This window comes from Suncus etruscus, chromosome 1 (assembly GCF_024139225.1).
Source record: "Suncus etruscus isolate mSunEtr1 chromosome 1, mSunEtr1.pri.cur, whole genome shotgun sequence".
Taxonomy (NCBI): Eukaryota; Metazoa; Chordata; class Mammalia; order Eulipotyphla; family Soricidae; genus Suncus; species Suncus etruscus.
Window position 1 is genome coordinate 168,382,823 of NC_064848.1, and position 19,850 is coordinate 168,402,672.

Sequence of the window (19,850 nt, forward strand, 5' to 3'; positions counted from 1 at the left end):
AGCATGGTATTGGGCCAGGATCTCCACAGACCTCACTGCCTGCCCCTGACTGTGACTCACATGTCCCCTGGCCTGGCTGGTTTTGTCTATGAGGGAAGGAGATCCATGAAGACCTCCTTGGAGGGAAGGCTTTGAGAAGTAAATGGTGAGCTTTATAGAGCCCAGCACCATCTTGAGTCTCAGCAAGTTCAGGAATATTAATCCTAACCACCAATACCACGACAATGACCTTTATGTATAGACTTTCTTAGCTCCATAATAAGTAAAAAGGCTTTAATAGTAAAAATAGTTTATAATTAGAATCTTGACTTTCACTAACTCAAATTTCCTGGTAACAATTAGTTAACACATTTGAGGAATGGGAAACTTGGGGCCACAGTCAATGATTCTCAGGGCTTACTCCTGGTTCTGTGCTCAGAGATCACCCTGGCAGTGCTCGGGGGACTGTATTTGGTGCTGGTGATTAAAGCCTGGTCAGCAGTGTGCAAGACAAGTGCCTAACCTTGAACTGTTTCTTTGGTTCCAAGTTAACACTGTTTGAGCATCTATTGCACATGATAGGCATCTGTGCTTTTTTGTTTGTTTGTTTTTGGTTTTTGGGCCACACCCGGCGGTGCTCAGGGGTTACTCCTGGCTATCTGCTCAGAAATAGCTCCTGGCAGGCATGGGGACCATGTGGGATGCCGGGATTCAAACCAACCACCTTAGGTCCTGGGTCAGCTGCTTGCAAGGCAAACGCTGCTGTATTATCTCTCCGGCCCCAGCATCTGTGTTTTTTAGTTTACATCTCTCTTGTGGTGAGTTAGATACTCACCCCACTTTACACAATTGGAAAGTGAGGACCAGAGAAGCTGCTACATGATCAGAGTGATACCACATAAGCTCCTAGGCCCAGGCACCCTAGGTCAGCTAAGCAGAGACCACTGGCAGGCAACGTGACCACAGGAGAGGTCACTGGTGAATACACTCACTAGTCCATTTAAGTAAATGTGGCCAGTCTGCGGCAAAGGAGACTGTAATATTTCTGCATCGTCTTGTCTAAGTATAGAAAGCTAGTCAAGCTGAAAAGAATGTTTGTAAGACAGCTTTTCGTGTATGAGGCTGACGTCTGTCTGCATAGTTGAGCTCGCAGTTTAGCTTGATCCGTGTTGTTCACATCACAAGGAAAATGGACGGAATGTTTATCGTTCAGTTTGACAACTGATTCTGCATTGCAGTATGACATTTTAAAAAGCTTCCTTATTCAAGGGGCCGGAGAGATAGCATGGAGGTAGGGCATTTGCCTTACATGCAGAAGGTCAGTGACTGGAATACCAGCATCCCATATGGTCCCCCAAGCCTGCCGGGAGTGATTTCTGAGTGTAGAGCCAGGAGTAACCCCAAGTGCTGCCGGGTGTGGCCCAAAAACCAAAAACCAAAAAAAAATTTTTTTAAAAATTGAGTCAAGGGGTCCAGCGCATAGCACAGCAATAGTGTGTTTGCCTTACACATAGTCCACTGAGGAAGGAACTGGGTTCAAGTCCCAGCATTTCATATGGTCCCCGAGCCTGCCAGGAGCAATTTCTGAGCGCAGAGTCAGGAGTAACCCATGAGCGCCATCGGATGTGGACCAAAAAAAAAACAAAAATAAAAAATAAATAAACAAATAAATAAATAAAACACCTGTGTACATCCCTGTCCCCCAGAACTGGAGTTACATAAAATAGTGGTTATAACGCAATAAATAAAAATAAAACAATGGCATATTTTAAGTTATGGCCAATCACCTTAATAGCCACTAATCATCCCATTTTCTCAGCATCTAGATGCCACCTCTTTCCACTTTCCACAGGAGGAAAGTCATTTGCCTTGCATGCAGCCAACCCCAGTTTAACCCCCTGAGCAACAACATGTGTAATCACTAGACCCCTCCCAACCAAAATATATGACTATTATATCTATGTCTAAACACAATTCTTCAAACAGGTTCAACTGGGCAGAGAGACAGTACAGAAAGTAAGGTGGTTGCCTTGTACACAGTCAACCAGATTTCAATTCTTGACACCACATGTGGTCCCAACAGTCCCACTAAGAGTGATCTCTGAGCAGAGAACCAGGAGTAAGACCTAAGCACAAAAGAGAAACAAGGGGCTGGAGAGATAGCATGGAGGTAAGGCGTTTGCCTTTCATGCAGGAGGTCATCAGTTCGAATCCCAGCGTCCCATATGGTCCCCCGTGCCTGCCAGGAGCAATTGCTGAACCTGGAGCCAGGAATAACCCCTGAGCACTGCCGGGTGTGACCCAAAAACCATAAAAAAAAAAAAGAGAGAGAGAGAGAGAGAGAGAGAGAGAGAGAGAGAGAGAGAGAGAGAGAGAGAGAGAGAAACAAAAACAAACTGATACAATTCCAGAGTATGGAACACAGAGAAAGAATGAAGAGCACAGAATACCAGCTTTGCAAATGGAGGGTCTGATGTCATCCCATGAGTGCCAAGCATGATCCTGGCATCTCTGTTCCCTATGATCCCTGGGACTGAAGTTAGAAAGGTATGTGAGAGAACCACAGCAAAGGCACACCCTGATGTGAACGTACAGAGAACAAGTACCAGAGTTGAGTATACCTGACTCCCAGTCACTTCAACTATAACAAGGGAAGCAAAAAAGGGGATAGTGAAAGACCAGATGATGGATAACTGACAGTTGAGGTGCCAGAGTCCCATCAAAATTCACAGGGCAGGGGCCGGAAAGATAGCATGGAGGTAGGGCGTCTGCCTTGTATGCAAAAGGACGGTGGTTCAAATCCCAATGTCCCATATGGTCCCCCAAGCCTGCCAGGAGCAATTTCTGAGCATAGAGCCAGGAGTAACCCCTGAGCACTGTCGTGTGTGACCCAAAAACAAAAATAAACAGAAAAAAAATTCACAGGGCAGCTGCAATACCATATGCAGGTGTGATTAATATAAGCAGGATGCTTGGCCTGTGATACAACCACAGCCTGCCATTTCTCTCTGAGACTGGAGCCCAAGGAAGAAAGGGCAGATATTTTACTTTTTTCTCCCTTTACATCCTCATACTCCTTGTGCTTTGTACCCAAGAAGCCTCCAAAAAATACTGACCATAATGAAGCAAAGGAAAAAAATAAAAAAGATGGTAGGAGTCCTGTCATCATTTCAATTCTACCACTTGGAGAAAAGACACTTTAAAAGCCTTTGCCTGTTAATCCTAAGAATACTGATTCATTTAGGCATGAAATTCCAAATAGAAAGTTCTCAGAAAAGAAAGCATCCTTGTACCACTAAGAAATGTTATAATGTATATCTGGAGACTTGAGGGACCAAGTAATTGTACATGGGTTCTGTTTTATATCTTCTTAATGTTCCTTGACTGTATGTTCAAAATTAAGGTGTCAGCAACATATGCATACCATATCTTTATGACAAGAAAATATTGCACATAGTTTTTACCATCCAAACTGGATCACGCCTTTTTTAATTTAAAAAAAAATTTTTTGTTTGTTTTTTGGGCCACACCCATTGATGCTCAGGGGTTATTCCTGGCTATGTGCTCAGAAATTGCTCCTGGCTTGGGGATCCATATGGGACACCAGAGATTGAACCCAGGTCCACTCTGGGTCAACCGTATACCCTACTTCTATGCTATCGCTCCAGCCCCTAAACACAGCCTGTTTTATCTCCCCATCCCTTTTCACTGTCATGGATGGTGTTGAAATGACAGGATCACAAACGCAACCTGTGGCACTACTCTCTGGGGCTGCACGAACATCACCACCACAAACATCACCACAAACATCAACTAGTTGCTCCTATGAGCAAGGTGATAACTATTCCCAAGAAGCACATGAGCATCTCCATTCTACATACTTAGTAACACCACAACCACTAGCGGAAGAAGGGTTGATGAAGTGTGCGTGCTTCTGTGTGAAATTTCCCTGAGGAACTCTTGCTATCTGGGGGCCACTGAGTCTTACTAGGCTCTATCCACAGAGCTGCCACCTCTAGCTGCTCCTAGGCTGCTGGGACAGAAATGGACCCTCACTGAGAACCACAAACATTAAAGAGTCAGTCACCAAGTAACAAAGAGAAATTCTCTTGTCTATACCCTTTTCTCAAACTGTATTCAGTTATCAATATACTCACTCTTTAGTCAATTAAAAAAAAAAGTCTGTGCTGGGGCCCAGAGCGATAGCATAGCGGGAGGATGTTTTCCTTGCATGTAGCCAACCTGGGTTCGATTCTAACATTCCATATGGTCCCCCGAGCCTGATTTCTGAGCACAGAGCTAGGAGTAACCACTGAGCACTGTCGGGTGTGCCCCCCCCCAAAAAAACCCAAAAATTATAAAAATAAAAAGTCCATGCTGCCTGCCTGTCTGACAAAAAACAATTAAAATCCTTGTTTCTTTTGTTTTTGTTGTTTCTTTTGTTTTTGGGCCACACTCAGTGACGCTCAGGGATTACTCCTGGCTATGAGCTCAGAAGTCGCTCCTGGCTTGGGGGACCATATGGGATGCCAGGGGATCAAACTGCGGTCCATCCTAGGCTAGCGCAGGCAAGACAGGCACCTTACCTCTAGCGCCACCGCGCCAGCCCCAAAATCCTTGTTTCTAACTGAGAAGATGGGCAATTTCCATTCCCACAAAGATATTTATGCCAGGCAATCTATAACAACTATGAAGAAAAATCAAGGCCGGAGTGATAGCAGAGGTAGGGTGTGTTTGCCTTTCAAGCAGACGACCTAGGAGGAACTCTGGTTTGATCTCATATGTCCCCCGAGCCTACCAGGGCAATTGTTCAGAAACTGCTCCTGGCAGGGGGTAAGGGGACTATATGGGATGCCAGGAACCAAACCCAGGTCCATCCCAGGTCAGTTGTGTGCAAGGCAAATACCGTGCTGCTGACTATTGATCTGGACCCCCTTCCCCATATGTATATATAGTAGACTACATCTTTTTGGTGGAGGGTCACACCTGGCAGCGGCACTCAGGGGTTACTCCTGGCTCTGTGCTCAAAAGTCACTCCTGGCAGGCTCAGAGGATCATATGGGATACTGGGATTCGAACCACAGTCCATCCTGGATTGGTTGCATGCAAGGCAAATGCCTTACTGCTGTACTATCTCTCTGGCCCTAGACCATATATTAATTTATTTTTACTCTAGTGTGGTGGGGATTTGGGCCAGAACCAGCATTGCTCTGGGCTCTCTCCTGGTGAGGCCTGAACCTGGGCTGGTCACATGCAAGACAAGCACTTGATGCATGGTCTCTGTGTAAAGCCAGGAATAACCCCTGAACACCACTGGGTGTGGCCCAGAAAGCAAAATTTAAATGTGTAGTCTACATGTTGATGATCACGGCTAATAAAGGAAATCATACCAAGAAATTGTCTGTTTCAATCACTGTGCTGAGCACCTTTCATAGCTTGCCTCATTTGATTCTCCACACTACAAAATACTGAATCTAGCAATGATATTATGTTCCTGCTTCAGAGATACAAAAAAAAAAAAAAAACCAAATCTCAAGAGGTGAATGTGTACAGTATATGCAAAAGCTGATATCTATATTCAGGTTTACCTGGCTCAAAATCTAGGCAATGCCTGGCTTTGTTTGATTCATCGTTCTTTAAAAGTTTTCCCAAGTGGAAGACACTGTTTGGGGGCAAGGAGAGGTGCAATGAGAGCAATTCAGGGGGTGGTAAGAGCTTCAGGTACCAAAAGGGAATAAATTCCAGTTTATTCTTTTTTTTTTTTTGCCTTTTTGCCTTTTTGGGAGTCATACCCAGCAGTGCTCAGGGCTCACTCCTGGTTGGGCTACAGGGACCACACACAATGCCAAGGATTGAACCCTACTGAGCTGTGTTCAAGACAAGTCCTTGTCCTACCCTCTGTATTATTACTCCAGCCCCTCCAGTTTATTCACATAAAGAAGTATATTTTCAGGGGGCACTGAGTAATTGTGTATCAGAAAAAAGGGTGATAGCCTGGATAAGTCTGGGAATCTGTTTTATACTTTCCAGACAGACACTGGCTTCCTTTTTGAGTTCCTAGCATTGCCCAGGCAAAGGCAAGACAGCAGCTGTTACAGAGGGCCTGCAGGTCCAGGGCCCCATAAGTGAAAAATGAGAAGTCACCACTCACCTTCCTAGTTGAGTTTGCAAAGTGGACACCACAGGCTTTGCAGCTTGGTTCTGAGCCTGTTGGGGAAGGGAAGGAGCTATAGCCAGGGTTGGAATAAGCCTGAGCCCTGGCTCCCTGGGGCTGTGAGGCCGCCTCAGGCTGTCCATCCATGCAGAACCAGTTGCAGCAGGTTGCCCACATGATAAAATCTGTAAGAGAAAAGAGGTCAAACTTAAGACACAGCTCTACTGTGGTTCCCAATCCCTAGGGCACAGGTGAGCAGGGATGGTCACTTCACTATCCAGAGTTGAGATCAGGTATATATGTTTTTTTTGGTTTTTGGGTCACATCCGCAGCACTCAGTGGTTACTCCAGGCTCAGAAATCACCCCTGGCAGGCATGGGGACCATATGGGATGCTGGGATTTGAACCACCATCCTTCTGCATGAAAGGCAAATGCCTTACCTCCATGCTATCTCTCCAGCCCAGGTATAAATGTTTTCACCGGGTATTCAATCTCCATACTTATCACTGCACACAGACATAATCTGGCAGGCTGTTAAAACACCACCCTACTTCTGAATAGCTACTGACTTCTGCTTGGGTTTAATCTAACTTCAAATAAAATCATACTCTTTTTTTTGTTTTTACAGTTGTTGGAGTAGTGCTAGGAAGCACTACTCTCAGTAGTGCTAGGAAGTACAAGACCAGTCCAGGAAGAACTGGGGAATGCAAAGTGAGCAGTGGGGAGCTCAGCAATGCCAAACTCTAAAGTAGAGACCCCCTATGCAAGGCATGTGTTCTATCACTTGAGCTGCAACCTTGATTTTTTTTTTTTTTTTGTCTTAGCAATCCTAAGTGGCGTAACACTTTATTTAGAAACATAGAAACATGTACGGAGGGCCAGAGTAATAGCACAGTGATAGGGCATTTGCCTTGCATGCAGCTAACCCAGGATGGACCTGGGTTTGATTCCCGGCATCCCATATGGTTGGTCCCCCTAGCCTGTCAGGAGCAATTTCTGAGCACAGAGCCAGGAGTAACCCCTAAGCACTGCCAAGTGTGGCCCAAAGAGGGAGGGAGGGAGGGAGGGAGGGAGGGAGGGAGGGAGGGAGGAAGGAAGGAAGGAAGGAAGGAAGGAAGGAAGGAAGGAAGGAAGGAAGGAAGGGAGGGAGGGAGGGAGGGAGGGAGGGAGGGAGGGAGGGAGGGAGGGAGGGAGGGAGGGAGGGAGGGCATGCCCTAGAGTCAAGACAGATATCACACATACATGTACACACATATATGATTCTACATTCACACAGACCAAAAGGTGATGTCTTCATTTTTTAGTTGAGGGAGGGTTTGGTCCATACCCAGTAGTGCCAGGGGGTCAGATGGTGCCAGTAATTAAGCTTGTGTGTCCCACATGCAGAACATGTACTTCAAGAGTCATTTCTCTGACACTAGTTAAGTAAAAGAGACAACCATGCTCAAAGAAGTTAAGGTCATGGCCAAAGAGATAGTACTAGGGATGAGGTATTTTCCTGGCATTCCTGATCCCAGTTATATTCCTGATACTACATAGGGTCTCCAAGCACTGACAGCGGACACTCCTTAGCATGAGCCAGGAATAGCTGCTAAGCACCAGTGGTTGTGGCACCAAAATCCAACTCTACCCGCCCCCCAAAAGAAATCAAGGTCACAGAGAAAGAAGTAAAATTCTGAAAACATAGGTCTTTGGACGCTAATATTCTTTCTCCATCTCATGCTATCTATCAAATGTTACATTTGTACTTCCAATCCTACATAAACTTCTACCACAGCGCCTCAACAACTGCCCCCTTCCTCCCTTGTGAATGTCGTGGCAATGGCCTGGGATGGACCAGCACATCCTTGACTGTAAGAACTTTTCTATGCAGGCTATCTAGATGGGCATTTCTGAGCATGAACTCTGCACAGAGACAAGAAATGAAACAATGTCATTACTCAAACACCAGTTCACACAAAAGAAAGGTCCTTTCTGCTCTGCCCCCATTAAATACTGCCTTTGTTAAAGAATGAGTTTCACTAGAAGGAGCTGTAAGGCCAGCTTGCTTCAGCATTGGTCTCTGGTCACTAGAAGAAAAGAAAAGAGGAAAAGAAAGCCCAGCAGGGTTCTTGTAACTATAATCTCAGCCTCTAGACTGTTCTTCCCAGTATGGCCTCCCATACACCCACAAAAGAATTCATTCCTCCCAAACACCCACAAAAGAATTCATTCCTCTCTGTCTGATTAATTCCTGTCTTTACCTGCTTGGGACCCCCTTGAGAACAGAAACCACTACAATCAGATGGTGACCAGCAAAGAGTTCAACAGACTATGAATGAATGAGTCACAAACGGTATTTAAATCTTCACCAGCCACGTTTGTTCCATTTTCCACACATCAAAAGCATTTCTCTCTGACTCATTATTACTTGTTTAAAGACTAAGTTTCCAGAAGACAGGGACCTAACCTTGCCACTAATAGCTCACCTGGAATAATAAAGAAAAAGAAGTTTAAAAAAAAAGATGAGCTCTTTGTTTATAGGCACAGTTCTTTGTTAGAGACAATCCCACAACAGATAGACCAGATAAAGAAATTTTGTGATTCTTTAAATCCTTTGTAAATAGCAGCATCTGAGACAGGATGTAAAAAATTTAAAAAAGAACAGGATCTGAAATCTGAAAACCCAAGGCCCGCACTCTATTATTTATGAATTGTTATTTACCTCTAACAAATTGTGCCCTTTATGGTACTTCATTTTTCTCCTCTGGACCTTCTTAGGATGTTGTAACCTTAACGTCAGAGGTTTCCAAACTTATTTGACCTACCACTCCCTTGTCAGATAAAGTTATTCAATGCCTTCTTGGAAGTCTACCTTAAGTGAACAAAAAGTGCTCCCAACTTTTTAGTAAGGCTACTACTGCCCTCCACTATGCTATCCCACCACACCCCATGGTACCCAGGGTTTAGTTCTGGCTCTTTGCTCAGGGATCACTGCTTACAAGGTTCAGGGGATCATATGCAGTGGGGCTAGAGACAAGATATGAAGAGAGATGGAACCTGGTGTCAACTGTATATAAGGCAAAAATCTTACCTGCTGTACCATCTCTCTGGCTCTGGGTCTCTGGCTCTGGGAGAAAAGTATTTAGTAATGCACACAACCTTTACTGAAGCCAATGTGGTGCTGTTACCAATGTTTCAGTGAATTGAGAAAGGTATGTACTATAATAAGTTCAAGGTCTAGTAAGGGAGCTCAAAAGGTAAAACCAAAAAATGGAAATGTCAAGGCAATTGGCGCTTAAACATGATATGCACTGCATGGGAGTGGGGTGTTAACAAACAAGGACATGATATGGGGCCAGGAGTCCTTCCTGAGTGCAGAGCCAGGAGTAACCCCTGAGCATCACCACCAGATGAGCCCCAAACCCCCAAAAACTAAAAAAAAAAAACACGAAATGATCAGCTCCTTGGGGTGAAAGGTGATTCTATATACATTCTGATGTGGGAGAATTTACCAGAAAGCCAAGAACTAAGAAATTTTCAAAGGGGAAAAAAAAAAAAAACATGTGCCGTGGCATTAAAGAAACTACAGTAATAGGTTGAGCTCAGGGTACCAGCAGGAGTGGAAGAGGCTACAGCAAGCAAACAACAACCATTAAAAACCTTAGACCCACAGGGGTGAAGAGATAGCATGGAGGTATGGTGTTTGCCTTGCATGCAGAAAGAAGGTGGTTCGAATCCTGCCATCCCATATGGTCCCCAGAGCCTGCCAGGAGAGATTTCTGAGTGTAGAGCCAGGAGTAACGCCTGAGCGCTGCCGGATGTGACCCAAAAACCAGTAACCAAAAAAAAAAAAAAAAAAAACCCACACCTTAGACCAGGGGTCTCAAACTCGCGGCCCACAGCCATTTGCAGCCCTCTATACAGCATTTTGTGGCCCGCAGCTGGCCTTCAAATATCGCAGTATTCGCGATTATTCACTTACCGAATAATTGCAATAAAAATCACATTAGTAAGAAAAAAAATCACATTAAACATTCGCAAATCCCGAACAGTTCCGTTCAGGGTATGCAACTGTTTACTGCGACTTTTTGCGATTTTTTTCTTACTAATGCGATTTTTTATTGCAAATATTCGGTAAGCGAAATCCCTTATGCGGCCCTGCCTCACCCCGACTTTGCCTCCTGCAGCCCCCAAGGTAAACTGAGTTTGAAACCACTGCCTTAGACCCAGGAGAAAGAGTGATACTACAGGGCCCGGAGAGATAGCACAGCGGTGTTTGCCTTGCAAGCAGCCAATCCAGGACCAAAGGTGGTTGGCTCGAATCCCGGTGTCCCATATGGTCCCCCGTGCCTGCCAGGAGCTATTTCTGAGCAGACAGCCAGGAGTAACCCCTGAGCACTGCCGGGTGTAACCCAAAAACTAAAAAAAAAAAAAAAAAAAAAAAAAGAGTGATACTACAGAAGGTAGGGCATGTGCCTGATGGAACCTGACCCAGGTTCCATCTAGGCATTCCATATAGTCCCCCTGAGTCCCCACCAGAAGTGATCCCTAAGCCTCAAAACCAATCAAACAAAAAAACTCTTGGATCCCATGGCAAGAAATCTGACTTTATCCTATTCAAAAACAGTATTAGAAGTTCAGCAGTAAGGTTTCTTGTTCATTTGTTTGTTTGTTTTTGGGTCATACCCGGCAACACTCAGGAGTTATATCTGGCTCTAAGCTCAGAAATTGCTCCTGGAAGGCTCGGGGGACCATATGGGATGCCAGGATTCGAACCACTGTCCTTCTGCATGCAAGGCAAATGCGTAGTACTACCTCCATGCTATCTCTCCAGCCCAGCAGTAAGGTTTTGTGATGTGATTTGCATTTTAGAAAGGCATTATAACAGTGAACAGTGTGGAGAAGAGCAGCAAATTCGGGGTTTGAAGCAGGATGATGAGAGAGAGCGTGGGCCTTGACAGAGGACTGCTCATTAACTGAAAAGGTGGGAGTGAAAGGTGGGGGAAGGGAGAGAGAATATGAGAGTCTTGGACGAACTCCAGGGTCGGTCTCTGAATTACAGGGCAGACCTGGAATAAAGCCCTCAATTGGAGGCATGGGTCTACATATGGAAGGAGGCGGGGGTGAGGGATATTAAGAATATGTTTTGGGCCCAGAGAGATAGCACAGCGGCATTTGCCTTGCAAGCAGCCGATCCAGGACCAAAGGTGGTTGGTTCGAATCCCGGTGTCCCATATGGTCCCCCATGCCTGCCAGGAGCTATTTCTGAGCAGACAGCCAGGAGTAACCCCTGAGCACCGCCAGGTGTGGCCCAAAAAACCAAAAATAATAATAATAATAATAATAATAATAATAATAATAATAATAATAAAATTAATAATGTTTTCTAATATATATATATATTTTTTTTTTGTATCTGTGGAACATGTTAGTATACACAAAGCACATGGGGGAGTCGGGGCATGATATCAGCTAAAGATAAACTTGGGTTTGGAAACCCTCAGTCTTCCTGGAGTAGGTAAAGCCAAGTGGGCCAGAAGACTGATTAGCTAGTGTGGGTCAGATAAGAGGAGCTCTTGGGAACACCTGATCCAAAGGGCAAATAGGGAAATGAACCAGCAAAACAGAGGAAGCAGTGGGAGGGCCAGAGTGTGTGTTGAATTACAAGAAATTATCAGTGCTCTCAAATGATCCTGAGGTGGAATATAATTAAGAACAGCAAAGTGCCCAAGGAACCTAGTTTCGGGAAGAGAAGAATGTGCTCTTTGCCTGAACACCAGAAAGACGCTGATTATCAAAGGTTGAAAAGTGAATGAGAAGCAAAGGCTTATGAGAATTTGAAGATACATTACTGGTCTTCTGTTTGTTTGGGGACAATACTCAGCAGTACTCAGAGTCACTCTCAGAAGTATTCAGGGACCCAGCAGTACTATGAGTTGAACCCACGGCCCCCACATGCAAAGTATATGCTTTAGACCTTTGAGCTATCTTCCCAGCTCCTTAAGAAACTCTGAACTATAAAAAGAAACAAGAAGGCAGTGGATGGAAAGCATCCAGGGTCACTAAGATAAATGCTGATATTTTCATAGACTGCAGAAGAAATCCTCCCAAAAGCCCTAAAACAGAGGGCTTTTTTTTTTTTTCTTTTTTTTTTTTTTTGGTTTTTGGTTTTTGGGTCACACCCGACAGTGCTCAGGGGTTACTCCTGGCTCTACACTCAGAAATCACCCCCAGAAGGCTCGGGGAATGCCTAGATTCAAACCATCGTCCTTCTGCATGCAAGGCAAATGCCTTACCACTATGTTATCTCTCCGGCCCCACAGAGGGCTTTTTTTTTTTATGAAGAAGGATAGTGCTAAAAGGGTTGGACTGCATGCTTTGTATGGGAAAGCCTCCTATTTGATCCCTAACACTGCATGGTCCCCAAGTTCCATGGAAAATAGTCCCTAAGTACTGTCAAGTATGGTCTCCCTAATCCCCACCCCAAAAAACAAGGGGGAGGGCTTCAATAGCCAGTCCAGGGACTTATGCCAGTGGAGTCAGAGTGGAGGTATGAAGGGCTCTCAGAGACTATAAAGGGGGGCTTGCAGACCATGATAGGATAAGGGGTCCCCAAGTATCAGAGTAGAACAGAGAGAAGAAATCAAAGGAAAGTTCACAGCATTGCAGAGACAGAAGAAAGCAGAGGAAAACCAAAAAAATGCCTTTTTTTCCCCCTAAGAGATACCACTTCACAGTCAGGCCCATAGGTAAGGCACAGCAGGAAGAAAAACTGGAAAGCTGTTCTCAATGTGCTCAGAAGTTAGGAAGCACCCACTATGGCTGGGCTTGCGTTCAGCTACTACTCAGTCTTGAGTTCGTAGTTTATGAATTTCTGCTTTCGGCCCACATCCATTGGTGCCCAGTGCCTAGTCCTGGCTTTGTACTCAGGATCACTCCTGGCAGGACTCAAGAATACTAGGGATCAAAAGTAGGTCAGGTGAATTCAAGACAAGTATCTTCCTCCTGTACTATCTCTCTGACAATTAATTTCTTTTTGCTTCATTTTGGGTCACACCTGTTAGCGCTCAGGGGTCACTACCGGCAGTGCTGCTCAGGAAACCAAAACCAGTGTCATGAATCAACCCAGGGTCAGCCATGTGCAAGGTAACCAAGTTATCTACAGTATTATCTCTCTGGCCAAGTTTATTATTCATTCTTTTTTTGTTTTTGTTTTTGTTTTTGTTTTTTTGTTTTTGAGTCACACCTGCCAGCGCTCAGGGATTACTCCTGACTCTATGCTCAGAAATTGCTCCTGGCAGGCTCAGGGGACCATATGGGATGCCGGGATTCGAACCACCATCCTTCTGCATCTAAGGCAAATGCCCTACTGCTGTGCTATCTCTCCAGCCCCCCTCCATTTATTTTTGTAAGACAAAAATTATAAAGGGCACACTCAGTGGTTCAGAAGGCTTATTCCTGAATCTGAATCTGTGCTCAGGGACCACTCCTAGTAGGACTCAGTGGGCTGACCATACATGATGCCAAGGATTCAGCCTGGGTTGCCTGTGTGCCCACTGTAGTACCACTATGGCCCAAGACTTACTTTTTTTTTGGTTTTTGGGTCACACCGGGCAGCCAGGTTCCTCCTTTACGCTCAGAAATCGCTCCTGGCAGGCTCGAGGGACCATATGGAGCGCCAGGATTCGATCCACCGACCTTCTGCATGCGAGGCAAATGCCTTGCCTCCATGCTATCTCTCCGGCCCTGGCCCAAGACTTTCTAACACTCAAGAAAACTAGAAACTTTCTCCTTAGGAATATGTCTTCATCCCTTACACCTTGACAGATACACACATGTGGCATCAGGTTATGCTATAAAGGACTAAAGGCAGAACCTATTGTGGGGTAAAGTAATTTCCTTTCAAGCTCTGAGATCTGAAAACTTCACTCTTATCTGCAAATCTCTCCAATTATGAAAGGAAGTGATCCAATCTTCATCAAGAGCTTGAAAATCCCTTCAATTACCTCATCCTCTTCAGAAAAGCTAAACTTTGTGATTTCATCAGATGAAATCTGCAAGGTTTATCTGAAACCGGCAAGGTTCTCCTCTCCCACTTTGCCTGAGTGGTAAAAGATAAGAAATGTGGTACTAAAGGGAACAGGACATTTACTATCCTCTGTGGAAAAAGCAATATGTTGTGAGGCAAGAATGGCTGGCTAGCTCATGGGATTTTGTCAACTTGCTAAGTAGATGGTATTTCATGGGAGACTGAACCCTGCTGAACAGGAAAATTACAGCGCTAATAACAGGGTAAAGCAAATTACCTATCCTACGTGGGCTGAGTACTGCTGCAGTTAGAGGCAAGTGGGGAGATAATGCAATCTGTCCCTATTAAGTCCTCAAATCCTAAGTAATTTTAAGTTAATCACTTCTTTGTTGTCTACTTGTCCAAGGTAAATGATGTTATTTGTGGTTATTGTCATGAGGTTCCTTGAAAAAACAAAGTATGGGAATATGCCCCTGTAGGTTCCCAATGTCTGAGTCCTAGTAGAATTGGCCTACAAAGCAGCTTCAAAACCACAAAGCTCAAGCCCATTGTCCCTAAATTTCCAGCTAATCTGTTCTGATTTTACTTAAATTACACGGTACACCAAGTTGCTTCTGCAACAACAGACTTTACTCAGATGAACACACACACTGTAACATCTTCGATTAACATACTATGGTGAACCCAACCACAGCGGAAATTTAGCAAAAGTCCCTTTAAAAAAATCTTTTCAAGGGCTGGAGCAATAGCACAGCAGTAGGGTGTTTACCTTGCACGTGGATGATCTGGAACAGAACCAGGTTCAATCCCTGGCATTCCATGTGGTCCCATTTCCACCCCCACCCCACCCCCAGAGCCTGCCAGGAGTGATTTCTGAGCACAGAGTCAGGAATGACCATGAGCGCCACCGAGTGTTAGCCCAAAAACCAAATTCTTTCAGAAAATGAGAGAGATTGTATAAGGAGAGTAAGAGAGGTTGTATATATGTAACACCTTATATAGAAGGCGTTTGCCTTGCTCATCCCCAGCACCTCATATGGTCCCCATGTGCAGAGCCAGGAGTAAGCAGGAGTACTACCAGTTGTGGCCCCTCCACCCCCATGAAAAAAATCCATTTCAGAATGAAAAATGGCTCAAAGGGTTAGATTTGCATTGCACACAAGAGGTCCAGCAAGGATCCTCAGCAACACATGGTACCACGAGTGACCTTCAGGGATTCTGCTGGTTGTGTTAATCCAAAATTACGCATATTCGGGACACCCTATGGGATGCCAGGGATCAACCCATCTGTCTCTCTCACACACACACAAAATCAACCTTCTAAAAGTTCCCTCTTAAATTCCTCCAATTCTCAGTATACTTAGAGAATCTTTTCCAATGTACTGAGAGTGATTTGCCTACAGTCACTGTGGTATTCCTGGAACTGTTAAAAGCATCTATGCTGTAAGTGCATAAAGAAAAATATTCCATTATATGGGTCATAAATACAGAATAAGTTTTGCTTCATCTTGTGTAGTATCTTTTAAAAAAGTAATTGAAGGGGCCGAACAGATAGCATGAAGGTAAAGCCTTTGCCTTGCATGCAGGTCGGTGGTTCGATTCCCGGCAACCTATATGGTCCCCTGGGCCAGCAGGAGGGATTTCTGAGCATAGAGCCAACAACTTCCATTTAAACTACTGTATTTCTTCATGCAGTTATTCTAAATACCACATATGTGATACCATTCTGTACTTATCCTCCTCCTTCTGGCTTACTTCATTTAACATATCTTCCCCAGTTGCATCCATGCAAATTCCATGATTGCATTATTCCTTACAGCTATGTAGGATTTCATTGCATATATGTACCACATCTTCATGATTCACTACCTGTTGTTGGACATCTAGGTTGATTCCAACTCTTAGCTATTGTACTGAGTACTGTGATAAATATGATGCGGATATGTCCTTTTGACTGAATGCTTTTCTGTCCTAATGATAGAAATCCAAAAGTGGAATTGCTTGGTCATATGGCAGCTTGATTCTGAGCTTACTGAAAACCTTCCATACAGTTTTCCACAGGGGTAGAACCAGACACCATTCCCACCACCAGTAGTGGATGTGGGTGAGAATTTATTTTTCACCACATGCTTGCCAACACAGACTGTTCCCAGTATTTTTGATATGTCCCTTTTTCACAGGTATAAAATGATATCTCACTGTTGTTCATCTTGATTTGGATTTCCCTAATGATATGCCCCAATGTTTTATCACCAAATACCAAAGACAGGTACTAAAAGTTTAGATCCAGTTAGAGCAATTGATCTTTAAATCAGTAATAGAAAGCGTAAACTAGTAAAGGCATTTTGGAAATATACATCCAATAATGTATGCTTCCAGGCACATGTGCAGAAAAACACTCACCAAAAGAATTATACAAGAGGGGATAGAGAAGAGCTTCAGGGGCTGAGTGCTTTAAGCTTTAAAAGGCCTGGGCTCAATCCCAGCACTACATGGTACTTAAAGTACAGTTAAGAGCAACCCCCTGAGCAATGAGCTGAGAGCAGCCTCTGAGCAGCACTGGTTGGGGCCCAAAATCCAAAACCCCCAAATAAGAAATTTTATAATATTCACAGCATTACTGTTGTTGATAGCCAAGTGAGGAACAATCTAAGTACTGATAAATATTTGAACATACAGAACAAAGAAATCAAAATATAGAACAACAGGGGCCAGTGAGGTGGCTGGCGCTAGAGGTAAGGTGTCTGCCATGCAAACACTAGCCAAGGAAGGACCACGGTTTGATCCCCCAGCGTCCCATATGGTTCCCCCAAGCCAGGGGCAATTTCTGAGCACTTAGCCAGGAGTAACCCCTGAGCATCAAATGGGTGTGGCCAAAAAAAAATATATATATAGAACAACAAAGAAATCAATTATGCTCACAAAGCAATGAGACTAGTTAACAAACAATATAGATACAACAGTACAGATGAATCTTAAAGTACTGAGTAAAAGAAAGTGGGCACAAATACATACTACATGATTGCATTTATACAAAATCCAAACAAAGACAAACATGTTAGAAAGTGATCCTAGGGCAGTGATGGCTAACCGTTTTGAGCCCGAGTGCCCAAACTGCCGCACAATGCCCGGTCCTCCCAATGACCAGTCCGGCCCTGTTGCCAGGTGAGCTGCAAGGCAGACACCGGCACACTCGCTTCCCACTGTGCTGCATATCTTAACTGCGGACCTTTCCATATGCCAGCTGCAAGGCCGTTGCATGCCACCACTGGCTTGCGTGCCATAGGTTTGCCATCAAAGTCCTAGGGTCTAGGGTAGTGAATAAAAGGAGTGCCAGGTGGCCTTTGGTAATGTTCTGCTACTTAGATAGAGGAGTTTAGCTCCACATCTGACTAATATCAGACTCATTCCTGAATAACCCTGCTTAGGAGTTATTCCTGTTTGTTTAATTTTTTTTTTTTTTTTTTTTGTGTGTGTGTGGTTTTTGGGTCACACCCGGCAGTGCTCAGAGATTATTCCTGGCTCCAGGCTCAGAAATTGTTCCTGGCAGGCACGGGGGACCATATGGGACGCCGGGATTCGAACCGATGACCTCCTGCATGAAAGGCAAACGCCTTACCTCCATGCTATCTCTCCGGCCCCTGTTTGTTGAATTTTTTTTTGGGGGGTGACACATATGTGAAGTCTGTGATCAAATTGAAATCAGTCCGTGCAAGACAAACACCTTACCCTCTGTACTCTCTCTCCAGCTTACGCTCTGAGTGTGCTGTGTAGTTGACAGTTTTTTGGTTTTGGTTTTTTGGGTTTTGGGTCACACCCAGCAGCACTCAGGGGTTACTTCTGGCTCTACACTCAGAAATCACCCCTCGGGGGACCATATGGGATGCCAGGATTCGAGCCACCATCCACCTGCAAGGCAAATGCCCTACTGCTGTGCTATCTCTCCATACCTAGTTGACAGTTTTTTTTTTGTTTGTTTGTTTGTTTTGGGTTTTTGGGCCACACCCGGTAACGCTCAGGGGTTACTCCTGGCTATGTGCTCAGAAGTTGCTCCTGGCTTGGGGGACCATATGGGACACCGGGGGATCGAACCGCGGTCCGTCCAAGGCTAGCGCAGGCAAGGCAGGCACCTTACCTTCAGCGCCACCGCCCGGCCCCTAGTTGACAGTTTTTTAAAATAAGTTTTTTAAATAAGGACCTTCTCTCTCTCTTTTCTTGTTTTTGTTTTTGGGTCTCACATGGCAGTGCTCAGGGGTTATTCCTGGCTTCAGGCTCAGAAATTGCTCCTGGCAGGCACAGGGGACCAGATGGAGTGCCGGGATTTGAACCGATGACCTCCTGCATGAAAGGCAAATGCCTTACTTCCATGCTATCTCTCCGGCCCAAATAAGGACCTTCTCAGTGGTGCTGGGAGCTACTCCCAGCAATTCTCAGCCCGCCAGTGTAGGACTACGGATTTGGAAAGGACTCTATCCTTTGAAGCTCACTCTCTCCAGCTCCAGTTATACTTTAATATGAAAGCTCAAAAGCTCTTAGATGAGAGAGAGCACCTGTTATTTCGGACAGTAAACAATAGGAAGACTAACAGGGTAATTGAGACTCAGGGTCTCAGAAAACATGCCAAAACACCTAACATACCAAGTAGGTTGTTAAACTTGCATTATTTATTTTTTTTTTTTTGGTTTTTGGGCCACACCCTGTGACGCTCAGGGGTTACTCCTGGCTATGCGCTCAGAAGTTGCTCCTGGCTTCTTGGGGGACCATATGGGACGCCGGGGGATCGAACCGCGGTCCGTCCTAGGTTAGCGCAGGCAAGGCAGGCACCTTACCTCCAGCGCCACCGCCCGGCGCATTATTTTTTTTTTAAGGGATGGTACAGGGACAAAAGCAACAGCACAGCAGTAGGGCCTTTGCCTTGCACATGGCCGACCTAGGACTGACAGTGGTTCAATTCGCAGCATCCCATATATCCCCCAAGCCTACCAGGAACAATTTCTGAGCACAGAGCCAGGAGTGACCCCTGAGCTCCATTGGGTGTGACCCAGAAACTAAAAGAAAGTAAAGGAAGGAGGGAGGGAGGGAGGGAGGGAGGGAGGGAGGGAGGGAGGGAGGGAGGGAGGGAGGGAGGAGGAAGCAAGGAAGGATGGAGGGAGGGAGGAAAGGAAGGAAGGAAGGAAGGAAGGAAGGAAGGAAGGAAGGAAGGAAGGAAGGAAGGAAGGAAGGAAGGAAGGAAGGAAGGAAGGAAGGAAGGAAGGAAGGAAGGAAGGAAGGAAGGAAGGAAGGAGGGAGGGAGGGAGGGAGGGAGGGAAGGAGGGAGGGAAGGAAGGAAGAAGGGAGGGAGAGGGAAGGAAGAAAGGAAGGAAGTAAGGAAGAAGGGAGGGAAGGGAAGGAAGGAAGGAAGGAAGGAAGGAAGGAAGGAAGGAAGGAAGGAAGGAAGGAAGGAAGGAAGGAAGGAAGGAAGGACGGAAGGAAGGAAGGAAGGAAGAAAGGAATACAGCAGGTAAAGTGCTTGCATGTGCTGATCCAGGGAGGGAGGGAGAGAGAGAGAGAAGGAAGGAGGGAGGGAGAGAGGGAGAGCGGGAGGGAGGGAAGTAGGGAGGGAGGGGGCTGGAGAGATATTACACCAGGTAAGGCACTTGCCTTGCATGTTCCTGACCTGGGTTCAATCCTGAGCTTTTTTTTTTTTTCCTTTGGTTTTTTGGGCC

The 19,850-nt window shown here is 45.2% G+C and overlaps 1 protein-coding gene across 3 annotated transcripts in view; it reads right to left on the minus strand.

Moving 5' to 3' along the window:
• Positions 1-19,850, minus strand: part of RFFL (ring finger and FYVE like domain containing E3 ubiquitin protein ligase) — a 91,272-nt gene that overhangs the window by 10,701 nt on the left and 60,721 nt on the right. For all 3 annotated transcript variants that reach the window (XM_049772377.1, XM_049772362.1, XM_049772370.1), the window contains exon 2: positions 6,131-6,318. In XM_049772377.1, coding sequence (XP_049628334.1) covers positions 6,131-6,310 — 180 coding nt within the window. In that variant the 5' untranslated portion in view covers positions 6,311-6,318. The remainder of the gene's footprint in view (positions 1-6,130; positions 6,319-19,850) is intronic.